At 43.4% G+C, this 24,046-nt stretch overlaps 1 protein-coding gene across 1 annotated transcript in view; it reads left to right on the forward strand.

Moving 5' to 3' along the window:
- LOC115354294 (connector enhancer of kinase suppressor of ras 3-like) overlaps positions 1-24,046 on the forward strand; it is a 49,125-nt gene that overhangs the window by 6,448 nt on the left and 18,631 nt on the right. The window contains exons 2-9 of the mRNA XM_030044619.1: positions 9,253-9,416; positions 14,714-14,916; positions 16,800-16,887; positions 20,654-20,695; positions 21,822-21,941; positions 22,159-22,218; positions 22,948-23,016; positions 23,225-23,371. Of these exons, the coding sequence (XP_029900479.1) occupies positions 9,253-9,416; positions 14,714-14,916; positions 16,800-16,887; positions 20,654-20,695; positions 21,822-21,941; positions 22,159-22,218; positions 22,948-23,016; positions 23,225-23,371 (893 nt within the window). The remainder of the gene's footprint in view (positions 1-9,252; positions 9,417-14,713; positions 14,917-16,799; positions 16,888-20,653; positions 20,696-21,821; positions 21,942-22,158; positions 22,219-22,947; positions 23,017-23,224; positions 23,372-24,046) is intronic.

Consider the following 24,046-nt stretch of genomic DNA (forward strand, 5'->3'; position numbering starts at 1 on the left):
TTTTTTTTTTTTATAAAGTGTGACACAGTATGATTTTAAATGCAGAGCTGTCATGTTTCAGGGATGCCCTGGCTCACAAATCATATACTCCAGACGTAAGAAAATATGTTTATTTGGTATAGACCTCAGCCAAAATCATTTCAAACATTTCATGTTTTTTTTTTTTTCAATGAAAGTTACGATGCAAAAATGTTCATTCCCACTGGAATTTTGCATGGTATCACAATTTGAATATCTCTCAAAATAATTACAATATGATTTTCTAACCATATAATTGAACCGTACTGTTGATGCCACAGAGCTACCAAGCAACTGCATGGCCTGGTGTGTGTGTGTATGTGGGTGTGTGTGGGGGTGGTGGTGGTTGGCTAGCTGCATCATAGGTTCTGTGTCGTGGCCTGTGGGTGATGCATTGTCACTCATCAACCATTCCCTTAAAGATGACTCACCCCCACCCATGACACACACACACACACACACACATCCACACCAAGAGACAGCAGGGAAAACAGGATAGACTTCCCACAGCGTGTAGGCAGCATACTGATGTCTCATTGTGTAATTCATTCAAGCAATTGCTCTGCTCACCTCCACAGTTACGTGAAATGTCAAGGAGACGCACCTTGTCACTGATTGTCTGCGTGTTTGTTTCAAGTGTATGTATCTCTTTGATGTATGTCACGTATGAGTGTGTTTCTGCTTTTTTATTGGTCCTAAAAGAGAGGGAGGACAGACTAACGATGCTCTCAATCTTTTTGACCCTCTGTCTCCTCTTCAGCTGACCTGGGCACAAGCCAGCTATAAATCGTGTGATGGACGTACACACACATGCACACACACGCACACTCGCACACTCCGCTTTCTTTCATCTTTCATCCCTTCCCCCATTATGCAATACCCTCCCCCACTTCCAAGTTCTTCTAACTTTCCTGAAACCACTTCAGCCTCCTCCAACTTCACCAAACCCCTTTTTTTCCTCCACCAACAACCCCCCACCAGCTGATCCCACTTCCCCTGTTGCCATAGTAACCCCAACTTTGTTAACAGCTCCTGCCAGTACTTTGACTCTTTGTTGGCAGCCATTGTGAGCAACTGGGTGACCACCACCAAGACTGGGGTGTTGTTGCAGTGCAAAGTGCTGCTGCTGCCGGGGTACATAGCAGGCATCAGCCAGCATGCAACATTTGCATGCTGGCTGCAAGGGGACCTCCAGTCCACCGGGGTCAGAAATGAGCTCACTGTCACATCTGATCAAGGAGGATCTCTACTTGGCTTGGCAGCGGAACTATTCTCTCTACTTTATCAGCTAGACTTTTTAACAGGATTTGAGGGGGGATTAATCCTGTGGGAGATTTATGGCAATTAGCAGGTTCTTATCCAAAGACGCTTAGAGGGATTCACATCGTAAAGCTCGCAAGTACCACGCTTAACTGTGAGAGCCATGGGAAAGATATGAAGCTGTCTTCATTTAAAAAAAAAAAAGTCATTTTAGTTCTTTGCAATGTCTGTTTTGTGAGAGGCATTCATGTAAATGATGGTGTAAAAGATGTGATCTTAAGTCTTTTTTTGTCAGAATATGCTCATTTATGACTGTGCAAAGCCACTCAACCTCACTGTTGCCATGGTCTTGTGGTTTGTGTTAGAGAAAACTAAATGAGTGGGAGACATTTCCTCCCCCAAACCTTGCTCTTCTTTGTTGTGGCTTCCATACACATCTATTATGGCCCTATTAAACTGGTCTATAATCAGTATGCTGAGCCACCCTGATCATACACCGTATATTGGAGGGATTAAAGCAGCAAACTCGGTTTCCTATTTTCTCGGTTCCCTGGTTTGTGTCTCAGTGGCTATGACTTTGAACCCGTAAGCTGCCACTTTTAAGAGGTTGTCACCTCTCAAATGTGGCAATTTTCTTTTTCTGTCTTTCCTTGTCTTTCTGTGACTCAGCCTCTGCATTTTGGTCTCAACCGCTCTTTCTCGTTCCATTCGTGTGTATTTGTGAAGAAAGGCAGAGTCTGTAATTATAGTCTTTGCCTATGGGGACGTGCTGTATAGGTGCAGGTGAAGTGGGAGTTTTGGAAGTCCTGCCGACACACAGACAGTGGTGTCTCATTACGTAGCTCCAAGATGCTCCTCTTCAGTGTTGATGCTCAGGCCTCACAGGGTGTCTGCACGCCTTGTCAGTTTAACACTTCCCATGATTACAAACACTAGACCATTCCCGAATTCCAAATGTGATAGTCTATTGTGCTTCGAGACTTTCAAGACACAAACATCGCAGCTATCTTGGGATGCTTGTCAACAGGCGGAACCACAACAATATGAGCACTGGAGGGGCCAGGAAAGAGGAAAGATTGTGGTGGGTGGAGGAACAGGAGCGGGTCTTGGAGAGGGGGGGTGGGTTCAAGACATTTTTGTGGTCCTTTGTTGCTTTCTTTAGCGGGTGTTTATACTAGCGGTAACGAGTGGCAGCGTGGCTCGGCGGCCGACTGGCTGGAGAGTGATGGGTGTTTAAGTTGGGCTGAGAGGTTACATTGCTTCAACTCCGGCTCGCGTCCCTGTCCAAAACACAAGTGCAGCCCGCCGGCTATGCGTGCTAATTGTACACAGTGTTCCAAACACGTCTCATTCCGGATGGGCCATTGATGTTTTAGGAAACCCTCCGCTGAATGTCCAAGTATCCATGTGCACACAAATAAGCAGTGTTTCTGTATTTTCCTGCCATCAATTCAGCCAGCAAAATAAGCCAGTTTACAGCTTCACTGGAAGATGATGGTTCCATTGGGGAGTTTCACACTTTTTTCTTTTTAACAAATAGGCCATCCCATTATGAGCTATCTTTAAATTAGATCAACAAGATCAACAAGACAAGGTAATAGTTGCTCAGAGTACCCGCAGAAGCTTGATGCTAATGCTATGTCGCCACCCGTTTTTTACAGGGAACAACTCATAAAACTGTGTGAAACTGAGCAAACTGAAAATCAGAATCAGAAGTGGGATAACATGTTTATATGGCTCTATGTCAAAGATACTTCCCCAGGTGTCTCATCCAGGTTTGGATATGAGCTTATTTGTGTTAGCTCAGTATAAATATTTTAGTATCCCCACTATTAAGGGAATACTTGCACTAACTAATGATAATACCATGTAAATGTAGCCACTGTGGAAGAACTATTTGTTAAATTGAGCTATGTTCAACAGCTTACTCTGGGCCACATGCTTGATGTTCAAAAAACAGTGCGGGGGACTAATTAATGTTTCAGGTGCAAACTCAGTGACCCAGACAACCGGTTATGCTGTTTTTGTTATGATCATAAGTCGGGTGACAGCTGTTTTAGTCGCTGCCGGCGCACTATGACACTGACTAATATGCCTGTGGCGGTCTGCTTTATCTCTTTTGGTTCATGTCTCTCTGTCTCTCTCTCTCTCTCTGGCTCTCGCTCTCGTTTTTCCTTTCTCCTGTGATCTGCTTGTCACCAGAAGTCATCACGCGTCAGGTTATGCCACAGCCAAAATAACTCTCACAACCTCCAGACCTCCTTTGCTCTGACGTCCATCGCCTCTGGACTTCACCTCTGACCTTGGACCAGTCAATATTAAACCGAGCTGTCCACCCCCAGCACCCCGGCTCCATAATCTGCCATGGTATCAGCAATGTGACTGGGGTTGTGTGTTGCTGGAGGTGGGGATTAAGCAACCATTGTAGCTGCTGATGCACCTCGGCCATGACAGCCCTGTGAACTTTGACCCCCCTCTTCTCTCATCAGTCATCGTCCATCACCCCATAGCAGACAGAGCTGCCTTTGTCTGCCTGCGTTGGGACTAGCCTCAGCTGCTTTTTCTCTCTTTGGAAACCCACTTTAGACATGTCACTGCCATTTTGTTGTCATCTGTGTTTAAGATTAGGGTACATGAAATGAAACACCCTTTGTTAGATGGAGGAAGCCTTGATAAGACTAAAACAAGGGTCACGCAGGGTCGTATCCAGTTAAGCAGTCCATAAATCAGCAACAGATAACCAGAAATGATCCTCAAGAAATGTGAATGCAGGATAAACTGACAAACTTGTAATCACTGACCGGAGCAAAAGTTGTGAATATGTTTTCAACACTGGAAAAAACATCCGTCACAACAAGTCTTGTTCAGTGTAAAATCTTCTTATTCTTATTCTTATTATTATTTCACTCATTCTCCAGTGCAGTTTCAGTTGTTTTTCAAGCAGTTTCAAGAAACAAATGTTATCATCCTGGAACCAGACGGTGTAGGACAGGCAACTGGCTGTATCAATAAAACAACACTTGACTCAAGAATATCGAAGTGATTTGCATTGGGACATTGAGCAGTAATGCCCTGTTGTGTCCATAAAGGGGACAACAAGCTCTTGAGAGAGATGTGGAGCACTGTTGTGTAACTGCATTCTCAGTTCCCACTGGAAGGGCCTTTCCAGTGTGTGTACAGGCTTTGTTTTTGTCCTGTGAAGTCATGCATCAGAGGATAGCTTAGCACTTGCCGAGATGAGTTTTTTTCCCCTTTCTTTCTTTCTAATTACAGCACTGACTGGTCCGGCCTGAGACCATTGTGCCAAAACGCAGTGGATTCCCACAATGGATCTGCTCTGCGGAGAACAATGAGTGAAATTCCTGACCGTTCCCCACAGGTTCAGAGGCTGGGCGCACTAAGAGAGTTACAGTGGCACTGCTATTGTACACCCAGTAGCTTTCCCACTGGCCACCCCAGTGGGGATATTAGTGTGTGTGTTACAGGGTGGCCACAGCTCCCAGGGGGAGCACAGGGAGGGGTGAGGGGTGGAGGAGGGAGCTTCTTTCCCTCTTTCTGTGGGAGGTGAAAGACCGTTCACTCTTTTTCTCATGTAATCGAACCCCTGAGAACGTATTGTTGGCAGTCAAAAGCTGCATTGAAACCACTGTTAATAAATCAATGCATTTTTGTCACTGAACTGTTTATTAGTGCTGAAACGATTAATTGATTAACTGATCCACAGGAAATAATACAATTATAATTTTGATAATTAATCATTTTAGTAATTTATCAAGTAAAAATACCAAATATTTGCAGTTTTTTTTTAATGGGCTGCCGGTCAGACTTGGTAAGCAATTTTAAGATCCTACTTTGGTCTTTTGTAAACGGTGCAATTATTTTTCAATATTTCATTCACAAAATAATCAATTGATAAATGGAAAAAAGAGAGATTAATCAACATTTAAAATAGTCATTAGTGTTTTCCCACACAAACTCAGTGCTGTTTTCGTGCTTCTGTTGGGATGCAAAACGAGGGAATGTTGAGATTATGACAAGAACAGCCAGGCCGTTTGCACGAGGAGGGGCCCTGCTGTTTACTTTGCCAAAAATGTTTGCTTACACAGCCTTTAAGTAGACTGCAGAGCTCCACAGCCTCCTGCGGGGTCCACATCCACTCGGACAGGCCAGGCTGCAGAATCTGGGGTCCTTGCTTTCCCAGTTGTCCAGAAATAAGCCTGTGTGTCCATATGTGTGTGCACACAAATGCACTGAAGCTGTTGTGTTGATAACCTGCTCTGCACAATCACTATTTACTGAATGGGTGTTAGTGGGTGGTAAAAAGACCCCACAGCAAACAGCAGGTGCCATGCATATAGACACACAGACACACACACACACATACAGTGACATTTGCTAATTACCTCCCATACTGTGGCAGCTTAATGTGTGTGTTTTTGGACCATATGTGGGACTATCATGTTACAGAGGTCAATAGGATTACATCAGATTACAGTTGTGTTGCTACAGTGCATGTCACACCATTCTTAACCCCGTTTTTGGATGTTTCTTGTATCCTAGATTGATTTCGGTATTTGAATGTTAGTTTGTCATTTTTTCCTGATTGAACTGAACACATCATTGGCTCCTCATGCCTTGGCTGTGATTTGTTCCTGTAATTTCTCTTTCAAATTTAAAACAAGATACTACCCCAGAGATTTCAAGAACAAAACAAATGTTGTGAATTGACTCTATATTGACTCTCCATGGGGTTTACAGTCTGTTCATTATGGCCTGCTTCCGCATGTCAGTATTGCATAAGTGCCATCATTAATGTTCAAATGTCAGTCGAATTTGACTCACTTCTGTCAGCCCACTTCACTCACAGGCAAATTTAATTTTTCGTGGCAATCGAGGGCCCTAGCATGTTTGTCAGGCTATTGGGCTGCATGATTGTGTTTGACATTGGTGTTTCGTGTCTGTGCTTCTCTGCTGCAGTTAAAGCCACTTGCTCTGGTTTTGAGGACATTTGCCAAGTGCTTTTTAGGGGCCATAAAAGTCCTCCAAAACGTTTCATCCTGCCCAGCCTTTTGAAAAGTATTCACACAGTCCTCCCTGCTCCCTCCCCCCCTTCATTCAATTCACAATAACGTGACACTCTATCTCCTTCACTTGTGTTTATTCCCTTAATGAAAATTGATAGTCACACACACAGCCTGGGCAGTGATCTAGGCCCAATAAATGTTTTATAATCCCTCTGTAAGGACATCGCTCTTTCATTTAGGAGGTGCCAATGGTTCAGTCCAGGGGGACAGATTGCCGTGGTACACTCCTCTTGGGGGCCCCTGAGTTCTCTGGGAGTCTAATGCATTTTGACTGGAGCCCATATTTACCCCCCACTCTGCAATCATTAGTACCATTAAGGGAACAGGTTCACACACACTCTTTTTCTCACACTCGCAGACATGCACTTCAAATTGGACCAGTTAAAAACCTGATGCAGATCAGCTTGGACCCTGGAGTGACCTGGAATTCCAAAGTCCAAACTGGAGGATCGCGAATGGGATGAGTGAGGGGGAAACACTTGGCGGTGAATGAGTGTAAAGAACATCTAAGCCTTTCATTCGTCCACGGGCACAGATTCCTTCCACTGTGGCTTTCCAAAGCGCCTGCCCATATCTAGTCTGTCTGTCTGTCTGGGTGATTTCAATGTTGTTTTAGGATGAGGCTGAAAAGACACACACACTTTAAACCCCAGCAAGCCTCATTGTAACCTGAACCTCCATTTTTCCCCTGTGCCCCCTCTTTTTGTGGTTGGTGAAGGTATTCTACACGGAGCATGGCACCGTTCCACAGGAAATGCCTTCTTAACACCGCAGGAAGGAGAAACTTTAGCCCCCTCTGGAACCAGCTCTTTGTTTCCATCTAATCGCATTAAGCGAGTGTCTCAGTCAAGAGACTAAAGGCTTGTGCTCAAGGTTGCCCTGGGCTCAGGCCAATACTGAATCCTTCTCTTCCACTTTAAAGTGAATTCCCCCTGCTGAACACTGTCCAGTCAGGGGTTAAGCTTCAAATTGTCCAACGTCTCGCCAGGGAATTGTCATGCCAGGAATGAGAAATATTTTCTGAGCCTAAGTGGACCTGACTTGTGTGCAGACTAATGGTTAAAGAGACATGTTAGATTTTCTCTTTTGACTCTGCCGAGATGTCTTGAGCTCGCCAATGTCTGGCAGACATTTTTTTTTTTTCCAAAAGACTGTCATGAGTGACCTCACGCACAATAATGGAACTTTAAGTGCATTTTTTTCTTCAGCAGAAGCATGCATGTGACTTTTGCTCCCATTTAACAAGGAAAGTTTATTTATGTAGCAGCTTATCATACACAGAGGTTAGTCAAAGTGCTTAACAGGCACAGATACGGAATACAAAAATTTAAAAGATAAAAGTATCAAATAACAAATAAAAGTACCATTTAAATTTTTGTTTAATTAAAGTTAGTTATTTAAGTGAATTTAAAGCATGGCATTTGGATGAAATGTTTGATTTTGTGTGTGTGTGTGTGTGTGTGTGTGTGTGTGTGTGTGTGTGTGTGTGTGTGTGTGTGTGTGTGTGTGTGTGTGCACCCCTCTCATTCAAGGGCAGACAGACTAACAGTCTGTTCCTCTCTGCTATCCACTATCTCTCTCTTTCGCTCTTGATGTACTTGTACACACACATATATACTGCAGCACATGCACAGACTGAGTGTCATGCGGGCATGAGGACATGAGGTGCTATTCTCAAAAAAAGGCTCAGTGACCACAGAACACACCCAGAGGATCAGCACTCCTAATATCTGTATGCCCTCTACATTCAGTGTGGATGCAGATAGCTGCTGTAGTTACATTTCTCTGTTAATGTCAAATGTGAGCTTCCATTCAAGGGGATGTCAAAGTGGAAATGGATCTCTTTAGCTTGCCAAAGTATGTCTCACCCTAAAGAATCCTATACACGTGTGTGTATGTGTGTGTGTGTGTGTGTGTGTGTGGTATCATGGTCAAAGGGAGGGGAGTTGTCTTGCAGCTGACAGGTCTTTCAGAAAAGCAGGGCTCAGGGCCATGTAGCTGCAGCTGCCCCCTCTCTGTGCACTCATTGACGGGGAGAAAGGTGGCTCCTACATCCAGTTAGACACACACACACACACACACACACATACATAGACACAAAGGCTCGTTCTTCACTCTGTTGTCACAACATCACTCGAGGGTCCACTGTGCAGGGCGAGGGCATGTTTGTGGGTGCATGTCTGTGTTTAATGCAATGAAAATATATCCCGGCCAGAAGGAAACATAAAGGGGCACTTAATCTCAGCTATCCCATTGTTCAGTTTTTGGATGAACTGACCTTCATGCTTTTTGGCAGATAAATTGTTCCCGTATAGTTGAGGATCAGTGTGAAGTATTTCCTTGAAGGGGCACTGACCAGAGCAGCCAGTACTTAGATGCTGAATTCAGTTGTTATTGGAGCTGCAAATAGCAGCAAAGGGACAACCACCTAACACTGGCATGTGCATCCAACACACACACACACACACACACACACCCACACGTACAAATAAGAATAGCCATTGTTTAACCAGCCTAACAGACTTAAAGAGGTCTCAACCGTTTCTTTGTTGATGGTGTGTTTATCTAGCAAAGGTATCTGTTCCACCTGTTCCTTATCTGCACTGTGCACACACACACACACACACTTTGAGGACCTACAGCTTGTAAAAAAAAAAAAAAAAAAAAAATACAGATATATTAGTTCAGCTTATGTCATGGCTTTTGTGGTTACAGTGCTGGACCAAGAATAAAGAGGTGGTGCAAGTTAGAGTAACGGTTTACACAAACCTTCTACCAAAGAAGATTATATGCAAATTGATTTCCAACTAACTGTTTAACAGTGTCTTTTGTCAGTGTTGTGGCTCTAATGGGTCCCTCCTTTTTTGCCCTCTCTTCCATCCGTGTCCAGGTCTGGATGACAGCTTGCAACAGTACGTGACTAACTTTGAGCGGGAGAAGATCAGCGGGGAGCAGCTGCTGAAGATCTCTCATCAGGACCTGGAGGAGCTCGGCGTGGCCAGGATTGGACACCAGGAGCTGGTGCTGGAGGCCGTCGATCTGCTCTGTGCTCTGGTCAGTAGATCTCTGCTGCCAAGCGTGTTTGTGTGTGTGCATGTCTTTCTTCAGAAAGCATTTATATTACATCACTCGCCCCTCCCTCGGCATCTGCATTCTTTAAATCCAAGGCGGTAGGTGGCTTCTGGTAAAGCTGGGGGCTATGTCAAAATCAAAATCGAATATCACAATATCTTCCACCAAATCCGTCAATTGATATTGTGGTGATATTGCAGGAATATCTATCGCAGCTTTCATAAGATATTGAAACAGGAGATTTTCGATCAACAGTCATTAAGGATATGAGGTTAAGGATACGATGACCAAACAGGTAAAGGCTAGAACAGGCGAATAAGCTCAGAAACTTGCATCTCTTTGCTACCACGAAAAGGCAACACTTATTCCAGTGTCTCAATATTACTGTATCTGAAATCCCAGATGATTTCCTGTCTCATATCATTATATTGATATAATCTCAATAAATTACTCAGCCCTAGTTTTTTGTACAGAAGCTAAAACAAGCAGTAAGAAAGACTCAATGGGGTGTAAACTCCCCTGGGAGGATCTGCAGTATCACTCTGAGATGATTGGTGATATAGTGACAGAGCCCTTTTTTGCTAAACTGAAGATATGGGAGATGATGAGAGAGCTGATGACTGGGTTTTATAGGTTAGTAAAGAGTGACAGGTTGATCTGTTGATGGACCAGATGAGGACTTGCAAAACACTATTTCTGACATACATCCAGTCTTTGGCACAAAAAGACATACACTGTAGCTATGTTGTTGTCACCTCCAGCCTGTCAAACACAGTGACACAAATGTAAGGTCAGTGGTTTCATCCCTACTGCTGTGGCCTTCTACTTGCCTTGGCCATCTCAAAGGTCCCCTGTTTGGCCTCAAATCGTCACACTGGGCCTGGACCAGCTGACCTGCACTCCATCATCAGAGCTCCCAGAAGAACTGTCAACAGAAGTCTCTGTGACTCAGACCAGTGAGCTAGAAAGGAGAGAAACGAGGAGAGTCAATGAAAACGTCCATGCTCCAACTGAGAACCAGGTCCTCTAGCAGATGGGATCGATTTGGAGTTTTATCACTTCCTGTGCCATAAAAGTCCCAGATTGTGGTCCCTGCATTTTGATCAGTGTCAGCATTTCTCTCAGTGAAATCTTTATGCTCTATTAAAATGCTTTACTTTAATGGTTTGCGGAGTTTTATTTCTGCTTCAGAGAAAGTTACCCATCCTGTCCTTTCACTCATCCGTACAACTTTATCTTGCATTTATCTGTGAGAAGTGGGTCAAAGGGTTATCTCTTCAGGTGTAGACAAACAAGTGTCTTTCACCCAAACAGATGCAGTTTCTTTGTTAATGGTCCGCCACCTTGGTGCCCTGAAGCAGCACAATATTTTTCTAGCATCCTGTTGCGAAGCAGGCACATGTGATTTTAGCTTGTGATTTGCAACCAGCTCACATCACACAGCTCACATCTGATTCTTATTGCTTGGCTCATATGTTTGGTGTTGGGCTCAGGGGCCTATATGTCATATCTGCATGGCAGCTACTCGTGCGGCTCTGAATCCCATGCCTGCAGATATCTTTTGATTACTAAAGCCAAACCATAATGTATAGAGGTTTTCTTCTGGGTTGTGACTTAGTCTTATCTTTGACCCCACCATTGCACCCTCTATCATCTCATTATCTGAAGCTCTTTCTCCATTTATTTCTGTCCCTGAAAGAAAGTAAGATTGACTGTCTGGATCTGTACCAACAGGAGTCCAGGATCTTCACCAAAACAACACCCAAGTATTACATAACAGTCTAGGTGAATTTCTCTTAAGATGAGATTGTGTGTCAGGAAAACATTGTGAATCCAGAAAGAGCCATCTTCTAAATGTTCATCATCTACCCTAACTATTGGAAACATGGAGACACTTGGAGCATAAGGGCTTTATTTTAATATTTTTATAGATCTATTTAGCCATATCATGTGTCTATCATAGACTCTGTATCTCATGACCACTGGGCACAGTTTTCCATTCACTCCTAGTACCTTGGCATCCAGGCAGCAAAGCCTCAAGTTGTTTTCCCATTGATCGGCTTCATAAATCTGGTGCTGCACCACAGTGTGCTCCTTCAGCGTGGGTTTGTTATCTTTAATACGTCCTCTGCCCTGCACTTTGCTGTGACTTCAAAACTTGTTATCACTTGGTGTGTGTGCATGTGTACTGTTACGCAGTTCAATGAGAAAGTATTTCAAGCATTGTTTTTTCAGTCTCCCTTCCTTTTCCTTGGAATGACTTGACTCTCAGTAGCCTTGCATCTAACACCTCAGACTTGAGACAGTCTGGCTAAATGTTTTTTGTCCGTTCTGGGTTTCCTTATTAAGAATGAGGCCTCAAACTCCCACTGCCCCTGTGGGAGGAAGTGAGGCCCCCTCTATTCAATTAGCTTTAACTGACGCAAGGTCACCGCTACCAAGTGAAACACAGCCCACCAGCACCCGACCCCTCCCACTCTCACACAGCTTCCAACCCCCACTTTCTCTCAGTGTGTTTACTGTGAGATCAAGCACTTCCTGTTGATGTGGTTGCTCAACCTTCTTTGACACTTTGCTGCTGGCTCCAGCATTTTCGAAGTTTATATGTATGCATCCATAGTATGGTTTAAACCTCGTCCCAGCACCTTTTAATCCTACAGGGACCTGAGATCTGCTTTTTGTGAGATGGAACCTAAATCAGGATCCTGACATCCTAACAACCAGCCCTATAGGCCTTTGGGAAGTCTTATGCTGTTTCCCTGCCAGCCAAATGCTATCAAGCGCAAACTGCTGTCTTGGGACAGAAAACGAGCAGTTCAGTTAATCTTGCTGGTCCTCTCTTAGACATGATGCGTTCTGCAGAATCAACCTAGAAACACAACACCTCTTACATCTTTTTTAGACCCCAGTGATTTGCTCAAACACCAGAAATCCCCCCACATTGACTCTCTCACACACATACATGCATCCACACAGGCACACACGTATCCAGCAGCCACTGAATATATATATATGACTTATATGTAAGATCATTTGGCCACAGTGACTTGAAACTGCTGTGAATGTTTTACTGTTGCCTTGAGGGTGATTCTGTCCCGAGGTAATAATGTAACTGCTATCCTTAGTGGACACAAAGTGGCTCAGGCACACACACACACCCGCATACACACTGACTGGGTACAGGCCACAGACATTTGTATATGTTACAGCAAAGTCAGGCCCATGTAATGTCTGCAGTAAGGGCAGGAAGTGCTGTGTTGTGATAGTCTTTCTTCATCTCTCCTGAGGACACTTACTGTATATCAGTGTGTTGTCCTTTTTGAAGGGGCCTAACACACAACGGCTACTTTTTCCATCTTGATACTAGATTAAGAGAATGCCCTAGAAAAAGCGGCTGAAAGGACACAAATTTGGCTCGAAATCTTGTTGAGATGGAGTGCATTTGATTGGAAAGACAGATTTCCACCCTGACTTGTTTTTTAGCTCAGCTGGCAGTGTGGGACAAAGACTCACTGGACATCTGGGGACCAGTCAGAGCTGCTGTGGCTGTGTGATTTGCCTGCTAATGACAAAGCCAGGGGAGACATTTGATCTTGAAATGCTCACATTGCCTTTGTGCTAATGCCCCGTTGTTACTGCGTGGTCCTGTCTCCGTGGATGTTGAAGACACTAAATCATCCAGCTATTTCTTACTTTTTCCTCATTTCTTCTCTTGAACTATATTTGGGGATGTTTTACAGTCTTTCCACCACTCTTTGACTAGTAGTTCCAGAGCAATAGAAATCAGTAAAGTTTCAGAGCAGTGGAATAAAAGTAGACGCTAACCACTTGCTGATCTCTTTGCCAAGCATGTGCTATTTTCTTCCTTGCAAAGCATGTCACACATAGCAGCACTGCTGGCAGCGATGCAACACCCTGTGAGCTGATATTTTATCAGGACCGGACTTAGGCTACCATTCCTCCGCTCACCTTTTAGCACCTTACTCTAGACAAACTCTTTCCACCAAATTGAATCAAGAATCATGCAAGTATTTAAGGGCGTAAGCTTTTTTAGGGCTTAAGTTGTTTTTTCTATGATATACAGGGTAGTGGTGATGATTAATTACAACACTATACTAATGGTGATCTTAAAAATTGCTGAGCAGGACACATTTTTAACACATTTCTAAGCTTTATTTTGAAAGGGAAGCCTTTGTGTCACTCTCTGCATGGATAAGAAATGCAGTCTGCTCATGTTAAGAACATTCCTCTAATGTTATGCATTTAACATATGGAAATTCTTTTCATGAGATGCAGTATCATCTTATGTGGTATCTGACAGGGCTGCCAAAGGTCCATAAAACATTTTTAAACTTCTTGAGCACGTGATTATCTACAGTGCTGTGGGTAGCATAGTATTTACAGGACAAAGGCCTGTTACAAGAACATATTTTTTTTTCAGTCCTGTTCTTCAAGAGTGAACAATCCAGCACTATTTGTGTAATGAAGGGGTTGTACACTTCACCCTTAGATGTAGGTAACAGTTTCCAAATAAGAGGAAGAAAATGATTGCTGTGGTAATTCTACCATGACGCTGTGGCACAGAGCTTTCAAAGCACTTTGAAAACTGACCAGCAGTCACGTTCAAGCCCATCTCCCTTTCACTCTCGCCCTTTTATCCTCTTGAGAAACTTTGCCACGCTGAGCTCAATCACAGCTGTCAACTACAGAAGTTCACTTCACAGCTGGTCTGTACGCTGTCGAAGTGACCCTTCAGCACACAGAATCCAACTCTTCTGTGCACGTGCATAACCTATAAATTGGAGGAATGCAAAAGCAGGAAATAGGCCAGGCACAAGAATGCAGACTTTGCTCTGCTTGATGGGAATCAGGTGATGACACGTGCACCCTCCTAAAGCCTAACCTGGAGCCTGGAGGGGAAATTTCACGCCAGAGCAGCACAGACAGACAAACATCCTTAAAGCATGTCTGTCAAATCCTTGCTTACAACCATTTATTGTGCACGAAACAACATGTCTTCCTGGGAATAAGTCTCCACAGTTGCAACTGCTCTCATCTGTATTTTAAGATTGTTGCTCTGACAGTGACTTTGATGAATGGCTTCACTTGGATGATAGAAATACACAGGAATGAAAGTATTCATTTATCCATCAGCAAAGAATTTACAGTGATAAAGAGAGGAAAAGTGAGAGGGTGAAGGGAAATATTAAGTGTGTCCTCTGTCTCAGTTCATTGTCTGGATCTGTTTATCAAAATGGTCTATTACTTTCTCGTTTCAGAACTATGGAGTGGAGACGGACAACCTAAAGAACCTGGTAGTGAGGATGAGAGCTGCCACCAACAGTCTTCACATGTCCACGTCTGACCGTAGGAAAAGCCCCGCGTACGATGGCAGCACCTCACGCAAGCCACCCAATGACTTCCTTACCTCCGTGGTGGAGCTCATAGGTGCTGCAAAGAGCCTCCTGGCTTGGCTCGACAGGTATGACCGCTTTACCGACATTTCCTTCCTGCACATTCTGGGCTCCTTTTTAAAGCTTAAAGGGAAATGTAAATACCTAAAATATTCTGTTGACTGCCATACAGCCACAGCTTGAATGGCAGCTGCATAACCTTTCAAGTAAAATATTCATTTTCTGATATTTGCATTCGTATTCTCGGTTTTAGTTGCTTAGCTTACTAGTGGGACTTGCAACTGGGTCAGTAGGTTGAGGGTTACTGCCTTGCTCAAGGACAGATTGTAGCTGCAAGCATCCAGTGTCTTCTAAAGAAAAAATCAACACACAAGGTATCATTTTAACTGAATACTCATGAGAGAAGTTGGATGACAAAAAAAAAAAAAAAAAAAAAAAACACAGCAATAATAATAATGCGGCAGAAACATTTTTAGTATAAAATACATTTACACCACTTGCATTTCTCCATGTTAGTATCCAAGTTCATACTATTTTCAGCTCCTCCTTTTTAGCCTGTGCATTTAGCAGTTTGCCAGTAGCGATGCAACACCCCATGAGCTGAGATTTCCGTGGACAAGAGCTAGCAGAGTCCCCCTTTGCTCTCCTGACCTGCTCCAAAAACGCATCACACCATAAAAGCAGAGTATATAAGCAGGCTGCCAGGATTAGGTGCTAGCTGGCTAAAATTAAGCTGCTCTTTTTTTCAGCAGGCTTGGCAGAGCAGGCATGGTGATGTCATGTTATAAAGGGTAGTTGTGATGTTGGACAGGAACAATATAGCATTCAGTCTTTACCAGAGCTGTGCTAAATCTTTTTTGCTTTGGAACCAGCCATGCACATTCACATTAAAGGACTTTAAAATGCGTGGCAGTGATCCCACTTGGCCACAGTGAATCACTTCAACTTGAGCACAATGAGTACCAGAGTATCCCTCTCTAGTAGAAGCTGCTACTGTGTTGAAATTCTACTTAAACACAAGTAAAGTCACTGGTTTAAAATATGTAGCTGATTAAAATGTACTCAGACTAGTGACTTGAAACAGACACCGTTACATATGATCTATTCCTTGCTGAAAAAAGGACAGAGAATTCAGTAGGTGCACTGTTCTGTATTATTGTATTACTATACATTTTGCAAGATAAAGAAATAAAATTACATTTATGGGAAATATTAAAAATTACCATCCCCATTATTCAGTAAAGTTAAATGCTACAGTCAAATTGAAAAAACTGCCAGTGAATGGATAGCTTTTGGAATAATGTCATGGATAAATTTGAGTATCGTATTGCTGAAGCTGAACATCACCACTAGTCTCTTGGTCTCAGACAAAGCCAGCGCTGCTGTCAGGACAGTGTGCTGGCCTTCATGGTTGAAATGACTTTCATATTTTTTCTGAACATCTCATTCAGATCTTATGTAGTGCAAGTAGCCACACCAGCGTATTTGGGGTTTGCATGGTGCTTTTGGTGCTATGTTTTAGAGTTCATAAGTGTATGTCTGAGTGTGTTTTTGGGTGGAGTTGGGGGAATGGAAGGGAAAAGGAGAATATTTGTGCACCGAAATGGTGGCATTCTTGAGTTACAACCAAGTCTGTCTGTGCTCATTCACCCAAACACAGCGATCAGAGCAAGGTTCACTGGGCCTGTTGTGAAGCTCCCTGTCAGTGGCTTGTATAACCGACTCCATGTCACTAAGTCAGCCCAGTGGAATATTTATTTCTGCTATTTGGTGTTTTTTTAGTACTTGCCAGTTTAAGCATATAGCGTTGTTGTTAGAGCATTTGAATTTGGAAATGTGCAGGTTTCTGAGTGTAACCTATCAAGATTCATCACAACTTTACTGTTGACATGCTTTGCACTGCTGTCACTGTTTCTCAATAATCTCCCTTTCCTTGTTTGTCCGTTTGCAGGACGCCCCTGACAGGGATCAGCGACTTCACAGCCACCAAGAACAAGATCATTCAGCTGTGCCTGGATCTCACCACCACAGTTCAACAGGTCTGCACACCAGTTAGTTCACCAGCACACGTGTAGTTAGCCCTAGGAAACACACGCATACACACACATATATATACACACACACACACACGCTTTTTCCACTGAGGACAGACCAGCCTGAGGATACAGACATGCAGGATAAAGTGGAGGAGAGTGCAGTTATGGGGAATGTGGTCTGGCAGCCATGACATAAGCCTGAAGCCAGCAATCTGAACACATTACAGCCTGTTGATGTTTTGCTTGAGATTTTTTTTCCCCTTGTGCGAGCTAATGAGGAGACCCCCAAAGCGTGGGGACGTTTAATGCTAATCATAGCCTTTGTGTTTACAGTTTTATAAAACCAACTGGTTGCCTGCCAACATTCCCCAGGCTGTGTTACTCCCTCGGCCATGTGGTTTCTGTTTTGCTCCTCCAGGATGCTCACGGTGGGAGACCGAGCTGTTTGAAAGCACTTCCTGTGTGTAGGTTTAATGCGTGGACGAGAATGTGCTCCAACTCGACTGCCAGATATATGGATAACAGTGAAAGTGGAGGATCAGCATGTTTACTCCACATTCCATGATTTACTGTTTTGGCAAACTGTCCTGAGACGGTTAGGGGTCTTTTTCTTCGGTTATGCATATGGCCGAAACAAAGGGGAACAAGTGAGAGACTTTCCCTTCAATAACCAAGACATTAGTTTATTTGTTCCATTTGTTCCCCTCAAACTGCTCAGCTCAAGCATCACTCAAAAAGGAACACATTCTCCACCAGCAGTGAAAGTGGCTTGTGGAGACCCCCAGGTGTCATTTTTATAGGGTTATTACATCAAAATGAATTCCTTTCCCAGAGTGCCGATTGCCTCGCCAGTGTCTGGGATTTCAGCACCTCTGGTGATTTACTGTGGGGGTCTTTGCCCCCGCTCGTCCAGGGGAAGCACGGGTATACATTTCCCACGCTGCCATTTGAAGTCGAGGGGTTTTGTGCATACGGTGTAGAATAATCTCCTGATAGCTTTTGCAAAATCGGAGCGGTCAGGTTGCTCCATCACCTGTAAGACTTTCATATAAGCTCTAAACCAGGGTTTATCAACCTGTGTAACTGCAAAAATACTGAGGAACAAGCTTGTTTTCATCTCATCACATATAATCCAGTGTCAAATTATCACTCAAGTCTAGTCTATTCAAGCTCAGCTGGCAAGGCTGGGCTACATTATAAACCTACATACAAAGTTGTGAGGTTCTTGCTTTACCTACCAATTGAACTCCCTTGGATTTTTATAAACCCACTGGTCAGTTTACGAACCACTGATTAATGAAATAAGTTGCAGGGGGACTGCCACAGTGACTTGTTTTATGATGGGGGAGGGCAATATGAGGTTGCCCAGCTCGTTCATGAACTTCAGCCAAGAATCAAAGCTTTTCAGAACGAGCAATTTATGTGTTCTGCCTGAATGAAGCCTGTGTATACACACACAATGGGACACGGCCATAAAACTGTGAACGTGGCACCCATCTCAGCTGACATTAGAGAGCTGAGAGGTCATTCACTTTCAAAGAACACATTTTTCCTTGATCCCGTGTGCTTTGTCCTTGCTTTGTACTCCGAAATCGTTGGATGAGATGCAAGGTTTCTTATCTAATGCCTTTTTCGGCATAAAAGCAGAGATGAGGCGAGGTAGGCCAAAGACTGAAATTTAACAAGTACATCCATCATATGAGGATACTGTATAAATAACAGGATGTCAGTAGGCCAGGTCCACACTGTTGCAGTCATCGGCTCTTATTTCTCCCAGCTGTAAAGGCAGCTACATGCCAGATTCTTGTTCTGTGCCAACACTCCTCTCTTTTGGCCACTTCATTGCTCAACCAGGCAAATCCTCTCTGGTCGCAGATCAAAAGCCCTGAGAGATGCACAGTCATCTGATCCACACTGGCTGTGGGATCAAGTCCATGACGTAAGGGATCAGTACACCCAGGGAATTGTCCCCTCAGCCTCTCAGTGCTGAGTTATGATCTGGCTTCTGTCTACAAGGAGGATTTTGGTTCTGACAAAGAGATGGGATTCATTTGGATTCCACAAGCAGATCTTACAGGGATTATCTGTGATATTGTATTCACATTATTTGATGGCTTGCTGCTATGAAACATGAGAAGCTCTCCTTAAATGTGATTGCATGTCAGAACTTGGCTGTAGCTGTTCCAGGCAACGTCTGCAATGTATAATGATGTTGTTTAGTTTCACAACCTCTAAACTTCAAAATATATATTTTTAGCATATCCTTTTTGGCTTAGTCAGCATTGAAGTCATCCAAAATAGGGCTGTTTCAAACAGAAATATGTAGTTGTGTGTTTATGCAAGTTGAGCCAAATTCTTTCCAAAACCACCATATATCCTTGGCTGACTTTATAAAATGCATTGCACGGAAACATGATTTTACCAATAGAAGTCAAATGAAACCTATTATGAATTCCCCCCCATTCCTCTAGGATAGGGGAAATGTGACAAAGCCACGTGTGTGTTACTTTTACAAAAGAGCTTAGACCCTAGAGCTTCGGCATTGAAACATTGATCATTTCACTCATACACACATCATAAATATTATTAAGAGAGAGCCTAGGATGTCCTCTGCTTTGATGTGAAGCCTTCGCTCACAGCCATAGACAAGCAAGCAAATCTTGTCAATGCAAACAAAGCAATGGTATAACAAGCCAAGTGCATTTGAACACAGACACTCCCCTCAGCCCAGTGGAATTTGCAAGCTATGGAAATATGGAAACGCTTGCTCGACCCCCATGTGCTGTCTGCACAATGGATTTACAAAGAGCAACAGAGCTGGCTTTGTAGACAGCACATGTCTATGCTTGCCACTAACACTATGAGGGCTACAACTCCGCTTTTTCCTTTGTTTTGCATCAACAAAGACTTGCGGCTTGTGAGGACTCTTTGGGAAATAAGACACTTGTTGAGGTAGATTTTCTGTGCTCTTTAGATTTGACAGAAGCATTTCACCTCTGTTTTGATGGATGGCTGCCTTTGGGGCATTCTCAGCATAGAGCCAATTCCATAAACAGGCAGGGGGCCCCCCACGCCAACAGTACCCCCCTTTAGAACAGCTCTAACCAGGGGCCCTTTCACCATCAACAACACAGTTGTCAGGAAGGCTGTTGCCTCAGCTGTGTCTAGTCCAGCTGCAGTCTATGAGGGCTGTGTTGGAAGGCTTGGAAGGCACAGTGGTCAGTCTTCCAGCAGCTGACTCTGCAGTTCATATTGGTGGTTCCTTACCCAGAACAACTAGGATCACAGCAACTGTGTTTGACTTCAAGACCCCCTGCCTCCATGGGCCCACCCACTCACCCATATCGCAACTGTAGAAAACCCAGAAGCATCTAAAAGTTTCCACTACGATTCTGAAAATAAACAAAGCAGGTTATCTAAAAATTCTTTTAAGTCTAACACAACCATTTTCCACCATGTCTGCATGTTGTTAGTATATGACTGTTAGTATGGTATTTACACTCCTGTATAGTTTACTGAAACCCCACACAGCATGTTGTGTAATTATAGCCTCCCCAGAAAGTACTCAGAGAGGCAATTTGAATCTAAAAGCTGTTTATTTGTGGCCATTCTCCATTTTTCTCAGTTCTATATCTGGAGTGCTGATTATATCGTATTTACACAACCCCTATACTTTGTTTTCACTATCTCACCATTGAATAACCTCTTCCTCTTCCCTGTCGTTTACTGCTCACAAGTGTATCTAACATCACTTTCTTGTGTCTAACAGGACTGCACTGTTTATGAGATGGAGGAAAAGATCCTAGAAGTTGTAAGTATATCTCCTCTCTTTGTTTCTCCTGACATAAACTACATTAAACCCAGAAGTTCCTGTACAGGGGAGTATGAAGTCTGGTTGATCGTTTGGGAAAATGTCTTTTTACATGGAGATTGTGTGACATGCTCTCAGCAGCGAGGTTGTTTTTCTGAGTGAATAGGGCAGACGGTGCTATACAATTGCCAGTGGAGGAGGTGGCTCTAATACGCCCCAGCCATCAATCAGTGTTTCCTGTTTCTGACACTCTCCAGACTCTTTGGGCTAATGCTGGACTTCCTGTAGTGCTCTGCCTCTTTGTCTCTTTGAGACACCCTCAGTGAACCCAGCACTAGAGTTTCTCTTTGTCCCATCCTTTGTTTTGTCCTACTTTGCTTCTTCCTCCTCATTTCTCTCATCTAACTTGTCCTCATTGTCATTCTGTGCTTCTTCCTCCTCTTCTTCTTTGTCTTAATCTATCTTCTTCAGCTTTTGTTTCATTTTGCAGTTTCATCTATTCCTTCTCTCTCTTTGCTTTTTACTTCCACCTCTGTGCCTCTATCTTTCTCTTGACCCCATACTGTCTTTCCGTATTCAGTGTCTGCACAAGCCTAACTCTAACACAAAAAGTCAGTGCCATAAGTGCAAAATAAAATGCATGTACCTGAAAGGAAAAGTCAGAGAAAAGGCCCTGCTAATTATGACAAATTGCTGCTTTTGTCCTAAATATGGAGAGGGAGGAATCGGAGAGAAGGGCAGTGTGTGTGTGTGCTGGGAGTGTTTTCAGTGTTATGTGTGTGTGCAGGTGTAGAACCAGTTAATTGCACACTAATGACCCCCCCCTTACCCTTAAGCTTTCCTCTAAGCACACACATAACCCAGTGCACACATAATCCTGTTTAGGAAAGGGAGGGAGATAATTAGCCCAAAGTAGCTGATGAAGGATGATTTTGGCTGAATGATTCGCACCACCAGTGTAGCTCTGTCCTTTCTTGTTCTAACCTGTAACATAAACAATGCCTCCATAGGTACAATACACCATAGAGAATCGTGCTTCATATAATGTCAGAGTGGGGTGCAGGTTTATGATAGCCTGCTGTTCCTCACCTCCTTGATGACCTCTGTTTTACCTTTTCCATTGCAGTCCAAGGTCTTGAACAGCATCTGCGATCAGACCGTGAGAACTACCTCTGACCCCCTGATGAGCCAATCGGCTTGCTTGGAGGAAGTCCAGCTGACCAATATCAAACCAGGGGAGGGTCTGGTGAGGAATGCTGTTTTTCTTCTTCTTCTTCCTCTCCTTCTTCATTCTTTTTCTACCCCTAAACCTACTGCTTGCTGTATGGGTTTGCAGGCCTGGAATGCATGCAATGTGTGTCAAATTGCAACCCTCACATGTCTGTCATGCTTTGCTGTCCCTTTGAGAATATCATGGTTTTATTGAGAACACAAGTAAGGTTTTTATTGTTTTGTGTCCTCAGGGTATGTACATCAAGTCTACTTACGATGGGTTACACGTCATCACTGGAACCACAGAACATGTAAGCACTGACGTCAGTTCTACCACTCATTGCAATGGTTGACAGGCAGATAAATGAAGCAGCTGGTCTTAGTTTAACGGAAGTCAATCAGTAATTTGTTATTTTTCTCATCATATTTCCTACTTCATACTGTCAAGTCTCCTTAATCAATCCCATTATACAGCAGTTGTTCTGTAGCATACTCTTACTCTAACAAGCCTCATTCTTAACTCTTTCCCTTCTTGTCCTCCCCATCTTCCTCTTCATTCTCCTCCTTGTAGTTTAGAATTCCTCATTCAAAAGGGAATTTGTTTGTTTCTGCTACCCCACCAATGAATACCATAATAAATTACGACCAAAAAGTCCTGCTCTAACCTACACCGGTATAACAGTTAGTGACTAATGCTCCAGCCTCACTGTCGTGATCGGATCCTCACGCCTCCAGGCCTTCATTGTGAATCAGGGCCCGATTCATCACCAGTAATGACTCCTTAATCCTGTTTGACATCTGTTCCACATGAAATAAAAATCAACTGATAATCATACACGCAGAGGGTGTTTGCCTTTTCTCATGATTGGTATCGAACACATAGTTCATGTAATGTGTCTTGAAGAGGTCAAATACAGAGAAAGATTAAATTAGGCAAGAATGCCAGGAAGATAACCCATTTTCAGAAAAGTATTAAAAGCTGGATATTAGTAGAAGCTGTTTAAAAGTTATAAAAAGTGTTTTTTATGTGTTTTCTTTAGTCCCCAGCAGACCTGACCAGGAAGATCCATGCTGGTGATGAGGTGATCCAGGTCAACCAGCAGACAGTGGTAAGCACCTCAGTTTCATGAATATCTGAAATGTTTGACAGTTCATACACAATAGCATATGAAGGACACAATGAAAGCAATAATGAAAGTTAATGAGAGTTAATTTTTATTGTGTTGAGATGGCCTCTAAGTAGGGTAGTCTGGAATTTGAAAGAACCAATTTAAGTTTGTTAAGTTAGCCACCTTAACATAAGTTTTATATATCCAGGTGGGCTGGCAGCTGAAGAACCTGGTGGTCAAACTGAGGGAGGACCCCAAAGGTGTGGTGCTACTCCTGAAGAAGAGGCCTACAGGCACGATGGGCTTCACCCCTGCCCCGCTCAAGAACATGCGTTGGAAGCCCCCAGTGCCACAGGTATGAGGCCCACACACACACACACACACACACACACACAAATTTTCCTCCTTCAGTCACCTGTGAAGCTCAGGTAAAGCCTCTGTGCAGTTGTCTATATTAACAACCAATTATCAGCCTTTTAGGGAGTTGTTCCAAAACAGCAAGTTCAGACAAGTAAGACAGAGCCACCCTGACAGTGAATACAACACGTTTTTGTGTGGCAGAAGAACAAAACAACGTCTCGTGATGTCATTCAGTCTAGGAGACAGAAGTGCCAGTGGCGTGTGAGTCTGGATAGACTGCAACTGCCTCTCTAGAAACAAAGAGCATAGATGTTGCAATCATTAGTGCTGGGTGGCAGTTCGCATTAGCCTGGGTTTATGAAGAATCGATTTGGGCTTGTTCACCCTGTCTCTGTCCATGATAATAGGACTTAACTTAATTTGTTAAGTATTTGGGTCAACCTATTTGAGAAAAGGTAAAAAAAAAAAAAAAACAGCTTTTGTTCAAAAGACAGAAAATTCAAGTCTCCAAAGGGGCAGCTGATAAAATTTGTGTTAACAAAGTTATGTAACTGTAATCTAATTTGCCATTGTCCCTCATGTGGACAAATTAGACTTGGCGTAGCTTTTAACCACCATTCACCACCTGAGTCCTCTCTAATAGGCTGCTCTTCAGGGAGACAATAGGGCT

Source organism: Myripristis murdjan, chromosome 22, assembly GCF_902150065.1.
Source record: "Myripristis murdjan chromosome 22, fMyrMur1.1, whole genome shotgun sequence".
Lineage (NCBI taxonomy): Eukaryota > Metazoa > Chordata > Actinopteri > Holocentriformes > Holocentridae > Myripristis > Myripristis murdjan.